This window comes from Megalops cyprinoides, chromosome 4 (assembly GCF_013368585.1).
Source record: "Megalops cyprinoides isolate fMegCyp1 chromosome 4, fMegCyp1.pri, whole genome shotgun sequence".
Classification (NCBI taxonomy): Eukaryota; Metazoa; Chordata; class Actinopteri; order Elopiformes; family Megalopidae; genus Megalops; species Megalops cyprinoides.
This window is the reverse complement of record NC_050586.1, coordinates 5,188,080-5,206,503: the sequence shown is the minus strand read 5'-3', so window position 1 is coordinate 5,206,503 and position 18,424 is coordinate 5,188,080. Positions and strand designations below refer to the sequence as shown.

Below are 18,424 nucleotides of genomic sequence, written 5' to 3'. Positions count from 1 at the left end.
AGTCCAAACCCATGGCAGAATTTGTTAAGCAAGAAGAGACTCTTTTTGGGCTGAATCTCCTCCTCCAAGGCAGTGGGGAGTACTGTGGATTCTTGAAGAGAGTTTCCATCACTGTGTCACTCCAGTCTAGGTCTTTTAAGGGCAGAAATGATCACATCTCCCAGACCAATTGTCCTTCTTGTCCTCCTGGGACACGCATACACACCCACAAGATCTCTCTCACACACTCACACACACAAACACACACACAATTACTAATGTACGTACACACACACACACACACACACACACACACACACACTTCCTTTCATCCTCATCCCAGCCAATCAAGGTCGTCGTCGTCGTCGTCGTCGTCACCGAAGAGCGGGGCTGGGGGCGGCCTGCCCTTCAGGCTCTGTGAACGAACCACAAACAAGACAACATTAGCAAAATGTGCAGCTCAGGAGTACAGCACGGTTTCTAGTTTTCCGTATCAGAAAGTCACAGATCGGTCTGACAGAGACATGGAGCTGAAGCGGGTTGAGGATGTGCAGATCTGAGAGCTCGGGCGGGAGAAGGCTCTGCAAATCCGTGCTCACCAGCTCTTCCTCCTCCTCCTCGGTGGTGGTGGTGGTGGTAGGCGGCGGGGGGGGCTTGGTTGGGGCTGCATTCTGGAAAAATGGCGCCTCTCCATTTTCCCCTTCTAATCCCTCAGTCAAACTGAGAGAGTAGGACACAGGAGGGATGGGACAGCGTCCGGAGAGGACAGACAGACGGACACGACAGAGAGACAGACAGGCAGAGGGAATCACACACAATGCAGGCTTATTAGCAGGGAATGGCCGACTCATGGGCACCTGAAACATGCTGTGCTGGGTGCTGTCGGCCGCCCAGGTGCGGGACTCACCTGGCTGGCTTCGCCGTCTCCGCGCTCTCCTGTGGGGGGGTGGGTGGAGGCGGGGGCTCAGTGGGGGGGCCCACCGGAGCCGTGTCTGTCACCTCCAGGTCCTTGAGGGGACCATCGTCATTCACAGACGCTCTGTCCGTCTCCTGTTCCATCGCCTCGGCCTCAGTCTCTGTTTCCGCTTCCGGGTCGGGGGTTGGGCTCCCTGCGGGTTTCACGCCGTTCGTTCCCGCGGCCTCCGCGGGACAGCTGGGGGATGCTCCTGTGACGGGCGCTTCCTGTCCGGACTCCTGGCTGGCCTCCGCTCTCACTTCCTGTTGCGTTGCCTCCTCCTCAGCCGTGGCTACTTCCTGTTTGAGCTCTTCTCGCTCTGGCTGGTGGTTGTGTCCCCCCTTCGCACTCATGTCCTCCTCCACCACCCGCACAGAGCATGTCCTCTCCTCCTTCTCGACCTCCTCTTCTTCCTTGCCGTTCTGCTGCGCTTCTGGAAGGGACGTCTCCTCCCTCGCTCTCGCGCTATCATCTTCCTCCTCCTCTTCCTCCTGCCCGTCGGTGTCGCTCCTCTGTGAGGGTGTCCGGTCCGCCCGGGTCAGCAGCTGCAGGGTGACGTTCTGTATGAGACGGAGTTAAAGACGCCCACATTCAGACAAACCACAACTCAATATTACATTACATTACGCTGTTGTCATTCAGCAGACGCTCTCATCCAGAGCGACTTATATAGGTTACAACTCTTACATGTTATTCATTTATACAGCTGGATATTTACTGAGGCAATTGTGGGTTAAGTACCTTTTCCAAGGGTACAACAGCAGTGCCCCAGTGAATTGAACCAGCAACCTTTCAGTTAGGAGTCCTTACGGCTATGCCACACTACTGTAATATGACGTCTTGATATGTCTAATTCTATAACAGATGCTTCATTCACAACAAATTAAAACTCAACAGTGGTTCAGACCAATGATTCTCAGTAGCAGGGGGGTGTTCTACCTTGATGGTGTTGACGAGAACCCCAAGCACAGCTTGGCCGGTGTAGGTCTCCTGCAGGTCGAACTCCCCCCGCAGAGAGTGGAACACTCCGTTCATCACACGCTTCACCTGCGGGCAAAGCACAGACAGCGCTCATCTTTTGGCCGAGGCAGGTGTGGGTGAACTCAGGTAACTCAGGTGTGTGTGACTCGCCCGTGACGGTGGTTCATTTTTCCCTCACCTCCCCAGCGGTGTCCGCCTGCTCCTGCTCCGCCAGCCGTCTCTCCAGCTCCGCCACATGCGCCTCCAGCTGCTGCTTCACTGCCGCTGCCCGCTCCTGCAGCGCTGCATGCTGATGGGACACCGGGGGGGGGGGGGGGGGCAGTGGGAGGGAGAGAGAGGGGGAGGGGGAGAGGGAGAGAGAGAGGGGGAGGGAGGGGGAGAGAGAGGAGGAGGGGAAGGGAGAGAGAAGGAGGGAGAGGGAGAGGGAAAGAGGGGGAAAGAGGGGAAGGGGGGAGGAGGGGAATGAGAGAGAGGGAGAGGGAGAGAGGGGGGGGAGAGGGGGAGGGAGAGAGAGGGGAGGGGGTGGATAGGGGGAGGGAGAGAGAGGGCGGGGGAGGGAGAGAGAGGGGAAGGAGGGAGGAGGGGAATGAGAGAGAGGGAGAGAGAGAGAGAGAGAGAGAGAGAAATTATCATTACTTTAAGGTTAATAATCATTTTGTTTGTATATTCATGTGAAAATTGCTTTGGCAGTACTGTACATCTGTGTGGCCATGCCAAAAAAGGTTCGAATTTGAATTAGAGAGAGAGAGAGGGAGAGAGAGAGGGAGGGGAAGAGAGAGAGATAACATGAAAGTGCATTAAAATGACAGGCAGAAAGAGAGGGGAGTGTGAGAGAGTAAGAGAAGGCAGAGGAAGAGAGAGAAAGTGTTTAAAGATAACAGGCAGAGCCATCAGTGTCCATCCCTTTAGCCAAACACCACTGGGGTCCCACCTTCTCTTTGAGGGCCTGAAGCTCCTCCCCCTGCTCCTGTTGCTCTAGTAACCGCTGCTCCTCGGAATCACGGGACTGCTTGAGTGCAGAGAACTGACGGGACGAGAGAGAGAGAGCGACCCTCACAACTGCACAGCCACAACAACACACAGTCCATACGGCTCAACACATCACGCAAAACTCAACACTGCGTTACGAGACTTACTGAGAAAACCTGCTCACTGTCACCACACAGAGCTCAACCTGACCACGTTTCAACACAGCAGATGTACGTGTTTGTTGTGAGGCCACCTGATTGGTCACTTTCTCCTGTTCCGATACAGCAGAGGTGTGTGTGTGTGTCTGTGCATGCGTGTGTGTGTGTGTGTGTGTGTGTGTGTGCGCGTGTGTGTTCGGCGCGAGGCCGCCTGATTGGTCACCTTCTCCTGTTTTGATACAGCCGAGGTGTGTGTGCGTGCGTGCGTGTGTGTGTTCGGCGCGAGGCCGCCTGATTGGTCACCTTCTCTTGCAACTGTGCCAGCCTGTGCTCCAGCGTGTCTCTCTGCTCAGAAAGCTCTGCCAGCTCCCGGGCCTGCTGCTCACGGGCCTGAGAGAGAGCCTGCTCACACTTCCCCTTCCACTCCGCCTCCAGCTCCGCCTGCAGCTGCGCCAGCTGCAAAAGCATATGCATACACGCACACAGGCGCACACACGCACGCACACACGCACACAGGCACACACACAGGCGCACACATGCACACAGGCACACACACGCACACAGGCACACACACGCACAGACACACGCGCACATACACACACACGCACGCACACACAAGCACACAGTCACAGTTAGAAAAACACAAACACATGGACACAAAAGGGAAAGATATTCAGAATCCTTTAATCCTTCAGAATCTTTCAGAATATTTTTTTCAGAAGTACTCACGCATAACCAATCTCTGTAATTTCAAAAATAAACAAAAAAACAAGCATCTGATATCTGTTATCTAATGTCTTATTGAAAAATAATACAGCATACTGAGCGGAAAATCTTGGGTAAATTTAATCTGAGCTGAAAATGACCAGTTAACCCATGTAATACAATTAATGAAGGAACACTGGCCCACCCAGTGAAATATTCAATCAGTGCTGTTCTCTGGCATTTCAGTCCCTGTACAATAAAAAATAAACAGAAATGTACTCATGGCCGATGAACCAACCTTTTCTTCCCCTTCTACTGACATGATATGGTTTCCATAATATGGTCTCATGGATTGCACACTTATTAATACTGTTTGACATTTATTACATACTTCATGTGTTTTCATAAGACTTCTTTAGGGATTAGCTTTTCGGTCGTTCACTCAGAGACGTCACCCAATTAGCAAGCTTGTTTACGCAAAGACCTTCTCTGTTGCAACTTACATCTTCCTCGTAATCTATAGGAACATCACATGGTGTTGAGAACGTCAAACAGCCACTTTCATCAGATGTTCCCTTTGAGTGTTTGGCAGAGACGCCCCTTCTGGGAATACCGTTAGCCACTTAGCTAATTGGTGACAGCATGTTTTTAAAACATTTTTAGCAGCTCAGCGCACGCACCTCTCCGCGCAGTCCACAAAATGCAGTAATGTTGTTGGCACAGCACTCCAGCACAAAGCAAGAGATGCAAGCCTGTTTCTGCCGTTTTTAAATGCTGTTTTCATTTGAAATTAATCAAGTGACTTCCTTTTTTATGCCATGATCAAAATTTGACGTGTGTATTTGGAATCTCTGAGATTTCGTGGGCATCTCTTCGTTTGATCGGATCTGTGGCCGCTGTGATTGGCTCGTAGCCTGAGGCAGAGGCCAGGCTGATGGAGGGGGAATGGAGTCCCTCTATAACGCCCACCTCGTGATGGACAGGTGATTCTCAGGTGATTCTCAGGTGGGCCCGTACCTGCTCGGCCGCAGCCTGGTCTGTGCTAGTTCTGGCCCGCCGCAGCTGGGCCCTCAGGGCGTCCAGCTCCTGCTGGCTGCTCCTGCGCACCTCCTCCAGCTCCTCGTCACACCGCTCGCGCTCCGCCTGCCACTTCCTCTTCCTGTCCGCCAGCGTCTGGGGGCGGGGTTACAGGGAGGCCGTCACAACCAGGCACCGGTGCAGGAACGGCAGTGCGACATGAGACACGGCAAACAAGAAAATCCACACGCATACAGACACATACACACAGCAACCAAGAAAAACTACACACAGGCACATGCAGACACAAAGACAGAGGACCCCAATAATTCACACACACAGGCACACAGCAACAGAAAAAGACACACACACATACACACACGCACACACACACACACACGCGCACACACACATACACGCACGCACGCACGCACGCACGCACGCACGCACGCACGCACGCACGCGCACACACACACACTATGGCACACTCAGACACTCACGCGCTCCAGGTTGTCCTTCTCGGTCCTCAGGTCCTGCAGCTCCTCCTCCGTGTTGCTAAGCTTCAGCTCGGTCTCTTTGCGCTTCTGCTTCTCCGCGCGGTACTGCGCCTGCTTCCGCTCCGCCCCCTCCTTCAGCTCTGTACACGGCCACACGGGTGCGCTCATTCACCTGTCACGCACCTGCGCGCACTGCCGAGGGGCCACGCGGAAACCCCACCCACAATCGCCACAGCTACGCTTACCTTCCAGCTGCGTCTGCAGGGAGGACGCCTGGGCGCAGTGCCTCTCTCCCTCCTGCAGGGCGGCGCTCAGCTTGGCCTGCAGCTCCATGGCCTTCTGCTGGTGGGCCGTGGCCTCCAGCTGCAGCTGCGACACGCGTGCCGTGGACGAGGCCAGCTCCTCCGTCAGCCGCACCTGAGGGGGGTGGGGGGGAGAGACGCTGCGTGAGGCCCCGCCCACGGAGCATTCGAGAGACAGACAGACGACGGGACAGAACGGCGGTGATGGACTGCTGGTGACAGTGAAGACAGTGCCGTATGGGGGGGGGGGGGGACACAGCAAAACCCTGTGGGAGGAAAAATGAAACGGAGATGGACAATGGCTGAATGAGGAAAAAAAAATAAATAAATGAAGAAAAAGAAAGAGATAAAATTAGTATGGGAGGACGGGACAGTGTTGAGCGAAAGACAGATTGCAAAGAGCCTCACCTGGTCCCCCCCCAGGTCCTGTGGCAGTGCATGCTGGGAAGAGAAAGCAGTCACTAATAGAGGCCCTCAGACCAACCGAGCAGGACAAACAGCCAGGAAGAACAGAAGGTAAAAAGTGAGGAGCGGTACAAATTTCTGCTTGTAGGAGCAAAGAGCCCCCCCCAGACACAGCAGCTGAAGTTAGAGATCATTGTGTGCTTCCTTTCATCTTTTACAAAGCGGTATGAACCCTTAACTGCCCTGGGTACTGTGGCTGTTTGCCAGGCACAAAAGCAGCACAGCCTTCTGGGTACAAGCGCAGGTCCCTAACTGCCGCAGCACACCACTGAACGAGTCACGTGCGGAAGCCAGGCATGTGATACATCAGTGTGAATGTCAGTTACACACTGCAGATCTTCAACACAGAGTGAACATACAGATAGCTGAAAATCAAAAATGCTTCTTTAATTGGCATTCTTTTTCCTTTACGTGCAAGTGAGGGTGTGGTATGAAAGAGGAGATCAATTACACAAAATCACTTGAACGCAACATTTTGAGGAAATGCTCTAAGCGCAAAACATGCGATAAGAACAAAAACAGGCATCCAAATTAATGAACACAAAGTCTCTCATTCACTTTCATGCTTTAGAAGATTTTCATACACACAATACCATAGTGTATGTTAAAATATGATTGCTGTGTCAGTCTACAAGGTGAACAGGTAGTGCAACACAGTGTTAATAACAGAAAAAATGCTCTTGGATGTACATATTTTTCTTTGAGAGTTTATGAGTCTATCCCTGCTTTGACTTCATTTAAATTTCAAACTTTTTCAGCTGAAGGGCACATAACCTCAACACATTCCCTGGTTCTGTTGGATATTCCCGATTTTGTGTCTGCTCAATGTCAACCCATTAAGGCAACCTGAAAACCTAAAGTACAAGCATGAATGCTTCCAAAAGACGCAAAACGAAACTAAAAACGGCAGAACTGCCAAACACATGACCAACGCATTACCATTCGAGAAACATAACGAGAGGAAAGTGGAAGTACGCAGGATATATGAGACCAACTGTTCATGTGGAAAGTTTGGAGCACCTTTGAGCACCAACACAGCTCTAGGTACCAGAACTGAACCCCACCCCAACCCAAAAAAAAAAAAAATAAATAAATAAAATGCAGCTGCCACAGACACATCTTTTATAAGCAGCGCCTGTATTTGCATGCAGCCAGCGGACACCTGTGTGTGCAGTGCCGTGCCGCGCTGTGCCGTGCCGTGCCGCGCTGTGCTGTGCCGTGCCACGCTGTGCTGTGCCGTGCCACGCTGTGCCGTGCCGTGCCACGCTGTGCCGTGCCGTGCCACGCTGTGCCGTGCCGTTCTGTGCGGCGCTCGTATACCTTGTCCTGCTCCGCCTGCAGCATGCGGGTCTGGTTGTGCTCGCTGGTGGACTTCAGGGAGTCATTCCTCTGCTCCATCAGCAGGTTACTCTGCTCCATGTACCTGACAGACAATGACAGCACACACATGAGAGCAATGCACTGCCAAACAGACAGAAGACGGATAGCATTTACTGCAAAGGACACGTTGGTCTGTTCTCTGATTAAATGATAGGTACCTTAAAATGATCACTTAACATGTAACATCTATTTTTGGAGCCTGAATTGAATGTTGTCTTTTTTGGAAAATCACATCAAATACTTCACCCTGGTTTTCTTTGTCTAAAAGCCATGCAAGGTGTCTTCAACACTTCTATGTTACATTTGCATATAACACATTTACTGTCATATTTGCTCTTAAATGAAGCAGGCATTTGGGCAGAACAACATGGCTGTAGCCATAGTGACGGCAGTTACAGATCTCCTGGACCAAATGGCTTCTCAGAGTATTCCACCACTAAAATTCTGTCTCCTCTATTGTTCAAAATACAAGTGTTCTGATTTGCCAGCGTATTATGAACGTTCTTGAAGGGGCGTGGTCTACAGCAAAACACCCATAGGAACACAGACAACAGCACCAGAACAGTAACAGAACCTCCCATTACCAAGCAGAAGAAGCTCTTAAGACAGAGGAGGGAAGGACTGCAGGAGCTGGGTATCTGATCATAACAGAACGTCTGATTACTGCACCGTTCGTTTAATTTACCGTTTAGCGTGTCAGCGGGAGCCTCACCTCTGGTTCTGATTGATCAGCTCTCCAATCTTGCGGTTCTGCTCCTCGATTCGCGAGCTCTTTTCAAACACTTCCTTCTTTAGGCATTCGTTTTCCTGCATGACACAGAGGAAAACCAACATCCAGATGACAAACTCAAGATGATTAAAATGAGCACGAAAAGTGTCTTTACGGATGCAGATTTTCAAGGGTGCACAGAGAATTGTATACACTAATATATAATATATATATTAATATACAATATATATATTAATTAATATGGACACTCACCTGAATGATTCTCTGGATGTTGTGCATGATCATGGCAGTCTCCATGGATACGTTTGACAGGCCCAGAGAGAGGCCCCCCTGTTTCTGAAGGTCATCCACCTGTCAATCAACAGGACACAGAAACGTGGTCAAACCAACCAGAGACCGAAGACGGTCCAGAGACACACAGAAGGACCATCTGCTGACCTTTGAAGCCAGCTGGTCCACTTTGTCGGCCACCTTCCCCACTGCCAGTCTGATTTCAGTGTTGTGCTGCCGCGCCTCCGTCATCAAGAAGGAAGTGACATCACCTGGCGCCAGGGGGAGAACAGCACAAGATGTGCAAAGGATTGCTTGTCTTTAAGTTTCCATCTTGTGTTTCTAAGAATAGTACATGTATACCAAATACTATTGTCTTGTCCAGGGCTTCCTTGTAAAAGAGAGTCTCAATGGGATCATATCATGGTAAAAAAAAAAAACAAAGGTTAATAAAAAATAATTTAAAATAATTGGAGATGGGATACTGGGGCTTCATAAACTAAATAAAGGGTGGATCCAACATTTGCCACCGATCATTCACTCAGATGAACCAGTCAAATGAGTTTGCACTCCATAGCAAAACACTCTGATTGGTTTAAATCAGAGATTTGATACAGCAGAGACACATGATCACACCTCCTGTCTCGGGGTCCATGAAGCTTCACCTCCCCATCACTAGTGTTAGCCATGTTGTTGGCGAAGGCGGTGCACCCTTACCCTGATACGACACGGTCTGAGAGGGGTACATCTGTCCCACAGGCTGCAGCTGGGCTGGAGCTATGCTGGACTGTGTGTACGAGTATGGCTGAGGAAACAAACCAGACACAGGAGAGTGAGACCCGCAGTGACTGAACAAACTATATTACCTAACCATATCACCACACCAATATCAGTAACGGAGGGTGCTCTGGCTGCAAGTGGATCTTTCCATCACATTACTGTCATTGAGCAGACGCTCTTGTCCAGAGCCACTAACATGCAGTCGGTCACAATTTTAACAGCTGGATATTTACTGATGTAAGTGTGGGTTAAGTACCTTGCGCAAGGGTACAACAGCAGTGCCCTAGCAGGGAATCAAACCAGCAAACTTTCAGTTACAAGCCCTGCTCCTTAACACTACACAACACTACTTTCACTCTTTGTCACGTATATTCCAACACTATTCAGAAGTGTCACTGCTGTTCTTGTCTTACCTGGAAGGCGTGGGCGGAGCCTGGCACGACTGATTGCGAGTTGGCAGTTGCCATGGAGACCGGGAGCAGGGCGGCAGAGGGCACGGGTACCCCAGCAAGAGGGTATGATGGAGCTGTAAGAAAGACGGCCAAAGGACCAATGAGGAGCACAGCCAACCGTCAGAGCAGCCAATGAGCGTGTGTGATGAACCATTATGGGAGCAAGAACCAGCATTAGTAGCCGATCAGTTCTCACTACACTGGCCACTGGTAAATTTGCCTGAACTGATAAGCCATAAATCCACGTCTCTAGTAATAAATCATTCATGATGCTTAGGTGGGCATCTTCTGGGTAAAAGCTGATGAGATACAAAGAGAACCAGACAGTGAAGATGGCATGATGTCTAGCAGCGCCTAAAAGGTCTGTGGGCGGGTGGGGTCATGTTGGGGCTCACCTTGTGCAGAGACCGGGGGGGCTGCTGAAATCTGCACAGGCTGGGGAGAGGGGGCGGCAGGGTTCTCTCTCAATCGGGACACACTGGGGTCCTACAGGGAGGCGGATGACAGGGGCGACACAGAAGCAACAAATGACTCCCTGAAAATCAGGTACCATCAAAAAAAAAAAACAGAGAAAGAAACACAAATCCTGGCTCCAGGCTCTGAGGCCCAGCATTGAGCAGCAGGGCATGTGTGTACCGCTTCCCAAAGTAACCCCAAACCCCTGCAACCCCGGCTAACCTCCATCTCGGAGTCGCTGGAGTCTGGCTGGGAGGACACGGCCCCCGCCAGGAAGGGCAGCATGGGCTGGCCCATTTTGGCCATGCGCGAGATCAGCTTGGCCTTGGTGGCATCGGGGTTCTGCAACAGAGACACAAGACAGGCGTCACACTGAAGTTCGGGCGCCCAAAGACCCCTAACCCAAACAATGGGAGCCACACGTTCCCAAAGTAAATGTCTGATGGGCAGGAGAGAAAAAACAAACAAATCACTCACAATGAACTGTTCGCTCAGGGAATTAGACTTTGCTCGCAATGGCAGATCCCTGGGGGAAAAAGAAAAGAAGGAAAGAAAGAAAGAAAGAAAGAAAGAAAGAGAGAGAGGCATACAATGTGAAACAATGTGAAGAATAAACTCACTTCCTGCTGAGTACACACAGGTCAATAAATCAGATGAGTGAGACACAACAACAACCGGGTTTGTTTACATCGTGGATATGTCATTTTGAACATCTTTTGAGCATCTGATGCTGTGGAATTCAGGAATGCCCAGCACTGGTTACAGACAAACAGAAAAAGAGCAGGGAACAGTATGGAAACAGGCCTCTGTGTGGGACAGCGACTCGGTGCTCGTACCCTGGTTTAGGAGGGACAGCGGTGGGGGGCTGTGCGGAGGCGTCGGGGCCCGGGTTCTCCACGCTGGGGGCCGGCGAGGAGGCCGCCGAGTCCCGGGACCCTCCGCTGATGCGATCCGAGCCACTGTCCTTCGCAAACTTCACCTGTGAGGGAGGAGGACACATGCAAAACCACGAGGGTGGAAAAAAAGCGATTCTACGTCCTGATAAACACGTTCATTCATGAAAATGACAACTTTCTGATCCATGTTTGATCTATATTCCTGTTAAGTTAAGAGTTCATGGGCCTTTTAAATTTTTTTTTTTAAATGAATACAAAAATTTTTTTCATTCATAATATCCTTTGCTCAGCACCACAACAACATAAGATGTGTATACATTCACGATTTGTTCCTTACCCGGCGAATCTCTGTCTCGAATATCAGCGTACTGTCTGAAGGCACGCGGTTGGGGACTCCCTGGGACCCGTACCCCAGGTTGGGGGGCACCATCAGCAGCCTTCTCCCCCCTTTCTTCATTCCCTGCATCCCCTCCTCCCAGCCCTGCAGCACAGAGAGAAATCGAGACAAATCGCTCTCTCTCAATTGGAGCAGTTCAGAAAACCTGCCCACCCTCCTGGGGGATTAGATGAGCTTTATGCTGGCAGTGAAGTGCACGGCTGCCTGTCTCAGCCAGAGGCCCAGTCACCCCTGAGACACTGGCCAAAGAATGTGTGACAAGGTAAGACAGAGGTGACACATTTTTCACACCATACCCCTGTGAAAGTTCATACATAACAATGCTACACTCCTTGAAACCCATACAAGTTTTTTAAGTGAGTTCATGTCTAATTGTTTTTACACTTTACGTGTATATATGTTATGTTGTAGTGGTTTGTTAATGCTTTGGTAATGTTGTGTTATGTTTTATGTCTGTGAATTTTGAACTGTGAGAGAGAGGGATACCCTTGGAAACTAAGAAAGGCACATTGGCCCCCACTGAGTGAAGGCTGTTTTGCGCCGTCCTCACCTTGATCACTTTTCCAGCCCCCAGTTTCACCCTCAGAAGCTTCTCTTTGTTCAGATTTGAGTCAAACATCTGAGGACAGAGAGAGAGAGAGAGGACACACAGAATCAGCCCTGAGCCTTCCGGAGGTACACAAGGGGAGTACCAGAACCCGAGGCTTAGATTCAGGAGACCTGCCAACACGGCAATAACCTCATGATGTTAATTTAGGTAAACTGGGGCAAGAGCAGCATTAACTGGGGGGGGGGTCGATGAAGCCAAACCCTGCTTTAATGCAGTATACGAAGAGCAAGATTCGGTATTGGGATTGTAATGAAGGGAAAGGCAGGGTTCAAGATCCACAAAAGATGGTATCATCATGTGCCATCGATAACTTAGGGCTCTGAATCAGCCAGAGTCTTCTGATTGGTTCCTGAGTCTGTGATTGCCAACACACGGTAGCTCCACCCACTCTGTGGTTCATGAAGATTCTACCCTGACAACCATTTTAGTCAGTGGACCTAGGAATTGAGAGAGGTAACTTGAGCTTCTTTGTACCTGTCCAATGCTGTGGTTGTGCAGAAGCCATCCTGTGTATGCCACCTCCAGGGTGTCTCCATTTTCTACAGCCTGCCCCTCCCCCAGCACCAGGTCCTGCACCACCACCACGTCCAGGGAGGGGGCGCTGTTTCCCTTAGCCACGCACACCTGACAGAGTGACAGGCCTCACACGTTTGGATCAACAGCAAACAGGTACATATGACAGCATATAAAGCGAAACTCACGGCGCCACACAGCTTTTTAGCATTTTAGTGGTTTAAAACCCTCGTGTTCCCTGTCACCTCTTTGCAGAAGTCCATCACGGCCTTCTCCGACTCAAACATCACAGACCAGTTCTGCCGCTGGTCATCGTAGAAAGTGCAGTAGTTACTGGGCTGAACCTGTGGCAGAGATTGGGAGAGGTGACGCTTTTCTCAGTACAGCCTGAGGGGAAAAAAACGAGCTTGCTCTCGTCATGTGACGCAACTCGATGTGACTCAAAACAATGCGACATGATGCCATGCAATGGGACGCATTCGACCCAAACTCACCGTGAAGAGAAACCCAGGGTGGATCCTGGCCGCAGTGACCTGCTTCTGTTGGCTGGCATATATTAGAATCTTGTACTGCAAAAGCACATGGAGAGGGAGAGAGCAGAGTGTCAGAATAACCGCTGTATGTCTTCTGTAACAAACGACTCAATGTGGTATTACTGCCATACAGGAAGCAGCACCTTTGCATGTGAGACACCACATCTACTAAACTACACTGCTACAAAAATAATTGCTCTTTTCATATGTCAAGGGCATGTTGCTCTAAGATGGCGTTTCATCAACATAAAAATAAATGAAACCAGTATTTTAAAAAGTGTTCAAATGAAACATAAAAGCCCTACTGCTAGTATAAAGATACATCTGAACGAAGAAAGAGGGAATTTAGAAGGCATTTAGATTTGTAGACTGCAACATGCACTAAACAAAATACCCAACCCAATGTGATCAAAAAACCCAACTATGACACTGAGGTCGAAGGGTAAAATTCATAGCAGGACACTACTGTAGCATCCACAAACACAGTCCAGTACGGTACAGTGCAGTAAGGTACAGTACATTACATTACATTCATTTAGCAGACGCTCTTATCCAGAGCAACTTCCAGCGTATTACCTGACTCGCTCTCGTAATTTCTATCTGTACACGCATGTGACAGAACATGTACTGGCTTAAACCGTAAGGATCGAAGGGTTCCTTGGATAGTGTCATCTGCTAACCAAATAAATAATGTAGTACACTCAACAGCTCGCTATGTGGTGACTCTGGCACTTACAAGGAAGAAAACCCTCAGTCTGTGCATAGTTTTCTGTTGAGAGGAAGGATTTTTAATTTTATAAAGGATGCCAACACAGATTCAACAGGCACAAAGGGGGTTGGAGGAAAACTGGGGGGCAAGACTTGTTAGACAGCTGTACAATCCTTTACTTGTGCTGAAGGAGGAAACATGTGTTTTCCCGGGGGGATCTGTCTGAGATTATGTCACATGAGAACAGTGGTAGTGTGAACTCTGGTAAACTCGGATTACCGCATGATTGCACGCTGCATATTGTCCCCGATATTCTACCTTAAAAACATACAGATCTCTTCATTAAAAACCTACTCTTAAAACAATCAGTGATGTTCTAACACGAGACAAACAGATTGAGTTGAAGGCTGAGGTTTTCCGCTGTCTCTAAGAGGGCTTCAGAGGGCCAGCTCAGAGGAGAGGGCAGTAAAAACTGCACTGTCTTGTGACCACTAAGCATGAGATTATGAGAGATAACAAAATCGCCAAAACAAGCTAAAAAGATTTGGGAGGGAAGCCCTGCACCCACCTCTCGGTTTGCGTGGCTGCCCAGGACCGCAGCTCCCAGCTTGCCTTGCTTCAGGTATTGTCCATTCACGCTATGAACACACATTAAGACACGGATTTGTTCACTGTGAGTCCAAACACACGTGGCAAACGGTCAGCTTCATAACATCTCATTTGAAAACCCTCCAGAGGAAGCATTAGGTTGAGGTTTGCAGCTGAACTGTCTTTTTTTTTTTTTTAAATAAAGCCCATCTGTTTTATTTGGTTTTACAGAACTTCGTAAATACCCACAGGTTGGGAACAGGAATTCATCTAAATCCACGTACAGCACATACACAAGCATACGTATAGATATGCATGTTCTGACCGATCTTACAAAGTTTAATACTCACTATCGGTACGCATGGACAGCGGTGGCATACAGGACTGTGGGAGCTCCAGATGGTGGGGCAGCCTTCTGGGTTGCTGGGGCTGTAAAAAGACGTCGTGATCAATTAGCCAAAGCAGCACATTTACGCTGCATATTCATCTAAGGGAGACTGCTGTTACATTAAAAAACACTACACCCTGTGCAGTCACTTCTCATCTCTCTCAGAGGGGTGGAGCTGACGGAGTCCTCCCGCCCTCACCTGCGTTGGCGGAGCTCTTTTTGGGCTGTTTCGGGGCAGTGTACTGGAAGGACTCGTTGCCCTGACTCGCAGCCTGGTCGAGCCCGAAGAGGGAGGCCAGCTTCGCCCTGCAATCGCATGTACGCAAAACAAAGTTAACCACCTCAACACGGTTTGCAGACTACCGGGACAAGCTGTCCTATTACAAGGTTCGCTCTGTGCGTCTTTAGGCTTGTGCGAAACTGCAGGCTTCCCACGGCACCAGAAGCATTATTCAGCCCAGAAGCCTTCCACAAATATCTAGATCACCAAGAGCAGGTAATGTTCACATCCAAAACCAGCTACTACTGGGTGATCCAAGGAGTCAGAAATCACATTTTTCACAGAGAGACTTGCCTGACCAATTTCGATATCAGCTTCAGACAGTTGCTACCCCTTGGGTGAGTCTACCACAGTTACCAGCGATTCAGTGTTCAACAGCTTATGGAGGTCACCCATTTGAACAGGAGATCATCTCACGCAGAGCTTCAGGTGTAACTCAACTGTGAACTGAAACTCAACTCCAAAAGATGCAGGAGTCCACCTTTCAAAGGCCTGACACTGCCCATCCCTATTCCAGAATGATCCTTCTGTCATAAAACTGCACAGAGTAAACCTTGACCCACATCTACCTTTATAAAACCACAGGCCTGTGTGACGGCCGGAAGTTTGACTGAATTACAATCCCGAGGCAACGTACAAAACTGAACCTGAAGCACACAAGCATGAAGCACATGGCATCATCGGCATTTAGGGTTAGCCACGGTGTTTCGGAGTAGCAAGAGCAATGTCAAAACGAATGACAAACTCCTCCAATCTTTGCTGTCAGGTAGCAGTGACAAGACGCTGACTTAGGAAAACAAACATACATGGACCACAGAGACTAAGACCTGAATTAACCCCACTTAGCAGCAACAACAAAAAAACCTAGGAGAGTGATGCAATGAAGGAGCGCAGTTGTATACGTTACCACATCCTCGCCAAGCAACGTCCCTTTTCCTTCCACTAAAGTATTTAAAGGGACACAGGCAGCCTTGACCAAGCTAACGCAATAAGATACATTTAAAGCCAGCGTGCTTCAGGGAACATACACGGCACATGAGAAGAAGCCGATGGGCCGTCTAATGTCATTATAAGCTGTGCAAAAAAAACTCCAAACGCTACCCAGCTCTGTGGCTGAGCGCTTCCAGTGAGTCAGCATTCCAACACCCCACTTCCAGTCTCCAGTGCTATCGTGTTATCATCAGCTGGCAGCCAAAACGCGCTTATTTCTCTCATATCTGCGCCGTGGTGATGTTGTCCACTGCCACTGCTGTCTTGTGTAATGGATGACTGGAATACAAATGTCTCAGTAAAGCTTATGGAGGTGACCATTCCTGATTTCGTCTCCCCACACATCCCTTCCCCGTCAAGCATGCAGAGGCTCAGATACAGACCCTTGGACTTCCCTCCACAGGTAGTCATTGTCCCAAACTGCTGCCATGGGGTCAGCTTGAGCCTGCCGCCCCTCCTACACCACTCGCCGCTCTGTGTGTAGGAGTGTTCGGTGCGGGATGTTCGCCTCAATGGCCAGCCAGCGAGGGCCGTCTACCGCACAGAGCCTGGAGCTCTTCCCCCGAGCGCCGAGTCCACCGCCTCCTCCTCCTCCTCCTCCTGTCTTCTGTCGTTCCTCTTCCTCTCTCCCCCCACCTCCTTCCTCCCCCGGCTTACCACACCCACATCACACCCCGATGGCAGATTCAGCACCCAATCACAGGGAGGCGCGGGGTGAGCCGGAGCCAGGACGGAGAGACCGATGCGGATGGCCGTGTTGCCCCTGCCCCAGTACTGCAGACATCCTCTCATGCTCAGAGGAGCACCCCCCGACCCCGCTCCAGTAACGACTAGCATGTGAGCGGAATTACAGGCTACTGAGTCCACACCCCTGCCGACGGACCGCCCCCCCCCCACCCTTGCCTGTCTTCACTGCCTTGCCCCTTTCTTTATCAGATTAAGTTATTTTTAACAAAAACCATGCACCAGGAAACATTAGAAAGCAAAAACTCCAGCAGATTGGCATGTAATTGAATATCTCAAGGGCATCAAGGCATTACAAAAGAAGTGGGAACATATTGCTATATCTCAGATACAAAAGAGTAAACATTCATTTGCAGCAATATACCATGTCTTGTTTTGAGGGCACCAATATATTGTCACCAAATTGTTCGGTATTACTGTACAAGCAACTCCACACTCAAAATACAATGTCAGAATTCAAGACTCAATTGTCTGTTATCTGTAAAACGAATAAACACACCCATTTATTAGGTATGCTTAAAAGCAAATAAATTAGTGTTTTAATCGGTACCTGACTGTTACTTCTGACATTGTATTATCACTTTCAATTCATATTAAAAACCGGTTCTCTCAGCATTACTTGTCTGGTTTTTGCGCTGCAGGAATTTCAGGGGCATAGTGCAAATCTCAACGCCGGGATTGCGCATCTAGCTACAGCGCATCCAGCCGTTGGCAGCAAACGGCAGCTTTGGTAAGTATCCAAAGTAGCAACATCACGTGTGAGCAATTAAATAATTTAATTACGTTTTCGAAACGAGTATTGACGGTTATTTACGGTATATCACTGTCAACGTACGAGCCCCCTCCAGTACCTGATCGATCCCTCGTGATTTCAACTTGAACTCACCGCATATATTTTGACAGAAATTTGACTTCTTTAACGCTAGCTACTTACAGTCCTGTTCTGCATAGATTTTTCCAAGAAGGCAAGCGGTCAGATGAATTTCTGAGCGGCTAACTGTTAGCTAATTCATTTGAGGAAAGCAGAACTTCCTCCGTGGTGCAGTTCATTTCAGACTGACAAACATGGACTTTCCACGCACGGCTGCACCAAGCCCGCTTTCCTGCTAATCTAGCCATTTAGCCACTTTTCTGCACTACAGGCAGACAGTTATACGCCACTGTGGGAATGAGCAACATCAAACTCCTCACTAAATTCATTAGCTTACTTGCTAGGAGGCTACATTCAATAACAAGGAAATTTTCCTTTGATTACCTTTAACTCGCCAGCTAGAAATAACTGAATGGGCACTGACGCCACAAAATCACTTGAAGTGTTAAATTAATCAAAGCGCCAAAGTCGGACTGCAATGTAAATAGTCACTTAATATTGGCAGCTAACTAACTAGCAACAACTCAGCAGATTTTGTGCGGCTAACGTTAGCCTGCTAGCCGGTCGGCTAACTCACCCTCCGGTAGGCGACAGAAAATCCCCGTCTTCATCGTCTGCGGCAAACATGTCTCCTGCTTTCTGATTTCCTCCCCCTTCGCAAACAGACTCAGATGGGAGGAATAATATCTGTTTTATATTTTGCGTGACCTGTGCGGTCAATGCACGATCATTCGCAACCCCGGTCTAAGCAAAAACACAGTACTTAAACCGAATCGGCATAGGGTCGCTCAACTTCTGATTTCCCTTCC

The 18,424-nt window shown here is 49.4% G+C and overlaps 1 protein-coding gene across 2 annotated transcripts; it reads right to left on the bottom strand.

Moving 5' to 3' along the window:
• Positions 1-313: 313 nt before the first annotated feature.
• Positions 314-18,420, bottom strand: LOC118776423 (FK506-binding protein 15-like). 2 transcript variants are annotated; one of them, XM_036526770.1, is made up of 30 exons: positions 18,193-18,420; positions 14,930-15,036; positions 14,693-14,771; positions 14,323-14,392; positions 13,007-13,081; positions 12,758-12,856; positions 12,474-12,623; positions 11,940-12,008; positions 11,330-11,473; positions 10,933-11,075; positions 10,574-10,622; positions 10,319-10,438; positions 10,036-10,126; positions 9,602-9,714; positions 9,126-9,213; positions 8,577-8,680; positions 8,391-8,489; positions 8,121-8,215; positions 7,349-7,451; positions 5,972-6,004; positions 5,507-5,678; positions 5,265-5,401; positions 4,765-4,920; positions 3,346-3,498; positions 2,847-2,939; positions 2,094-2,204; positions 1,874-1,981; positions 887-1,494; positions 579-699; positions 314-394 (listed from the first exon to the last, which is right to left on the bottom strand). In XM_036526770.1, exons 1-30 carry the CDS (start codon positions 18,240-18,242, stop codon positions 314-316), a joined length of 3,621 nt encoding a protein of 1,206 aa, XP_036382663.1. In that variant the 5' UTR covers positions 18,243-18,420. The 2 variants fall into 2 exon arrangements, with proteins under 2 accessions (XP_036382663.1, XP_036382664.1); XM_036526771.1 differs by lacking the exon at positions 5,972-6,004.
• Between the last annotated feature and the right edge of the window lie 4 nt (positions 18,421-18,424).

What these genes read in the sequence shown, in the direction of transcription:
- LOC118776423 (XM_036526770.1), bottom strand. Translation starts at nt 18,242, where the DNA reads ATGTTTGCCGCAGACGATGAAGACGGGGATTTTCTGTCGCCTACCGGA. An exon ending in ACAACCACAGCATTGGACAG is followed by an intron (nt 12,009 to 12,473) that starts GTACAAAGAAGC and finishes CTCTGTCCTCAG; the next exon opens with ATGTTTGACTCAAATCTGAA. An exon ending in AGGCGGACACCGCTGGGGAG is followed by an intron (nt 1,982 to 2,093) that starts GTGAGGGAAAAA and finishes CTTTGCCCGCAG; the next exon opens with GTGAAGCGTGTGATGAACGG.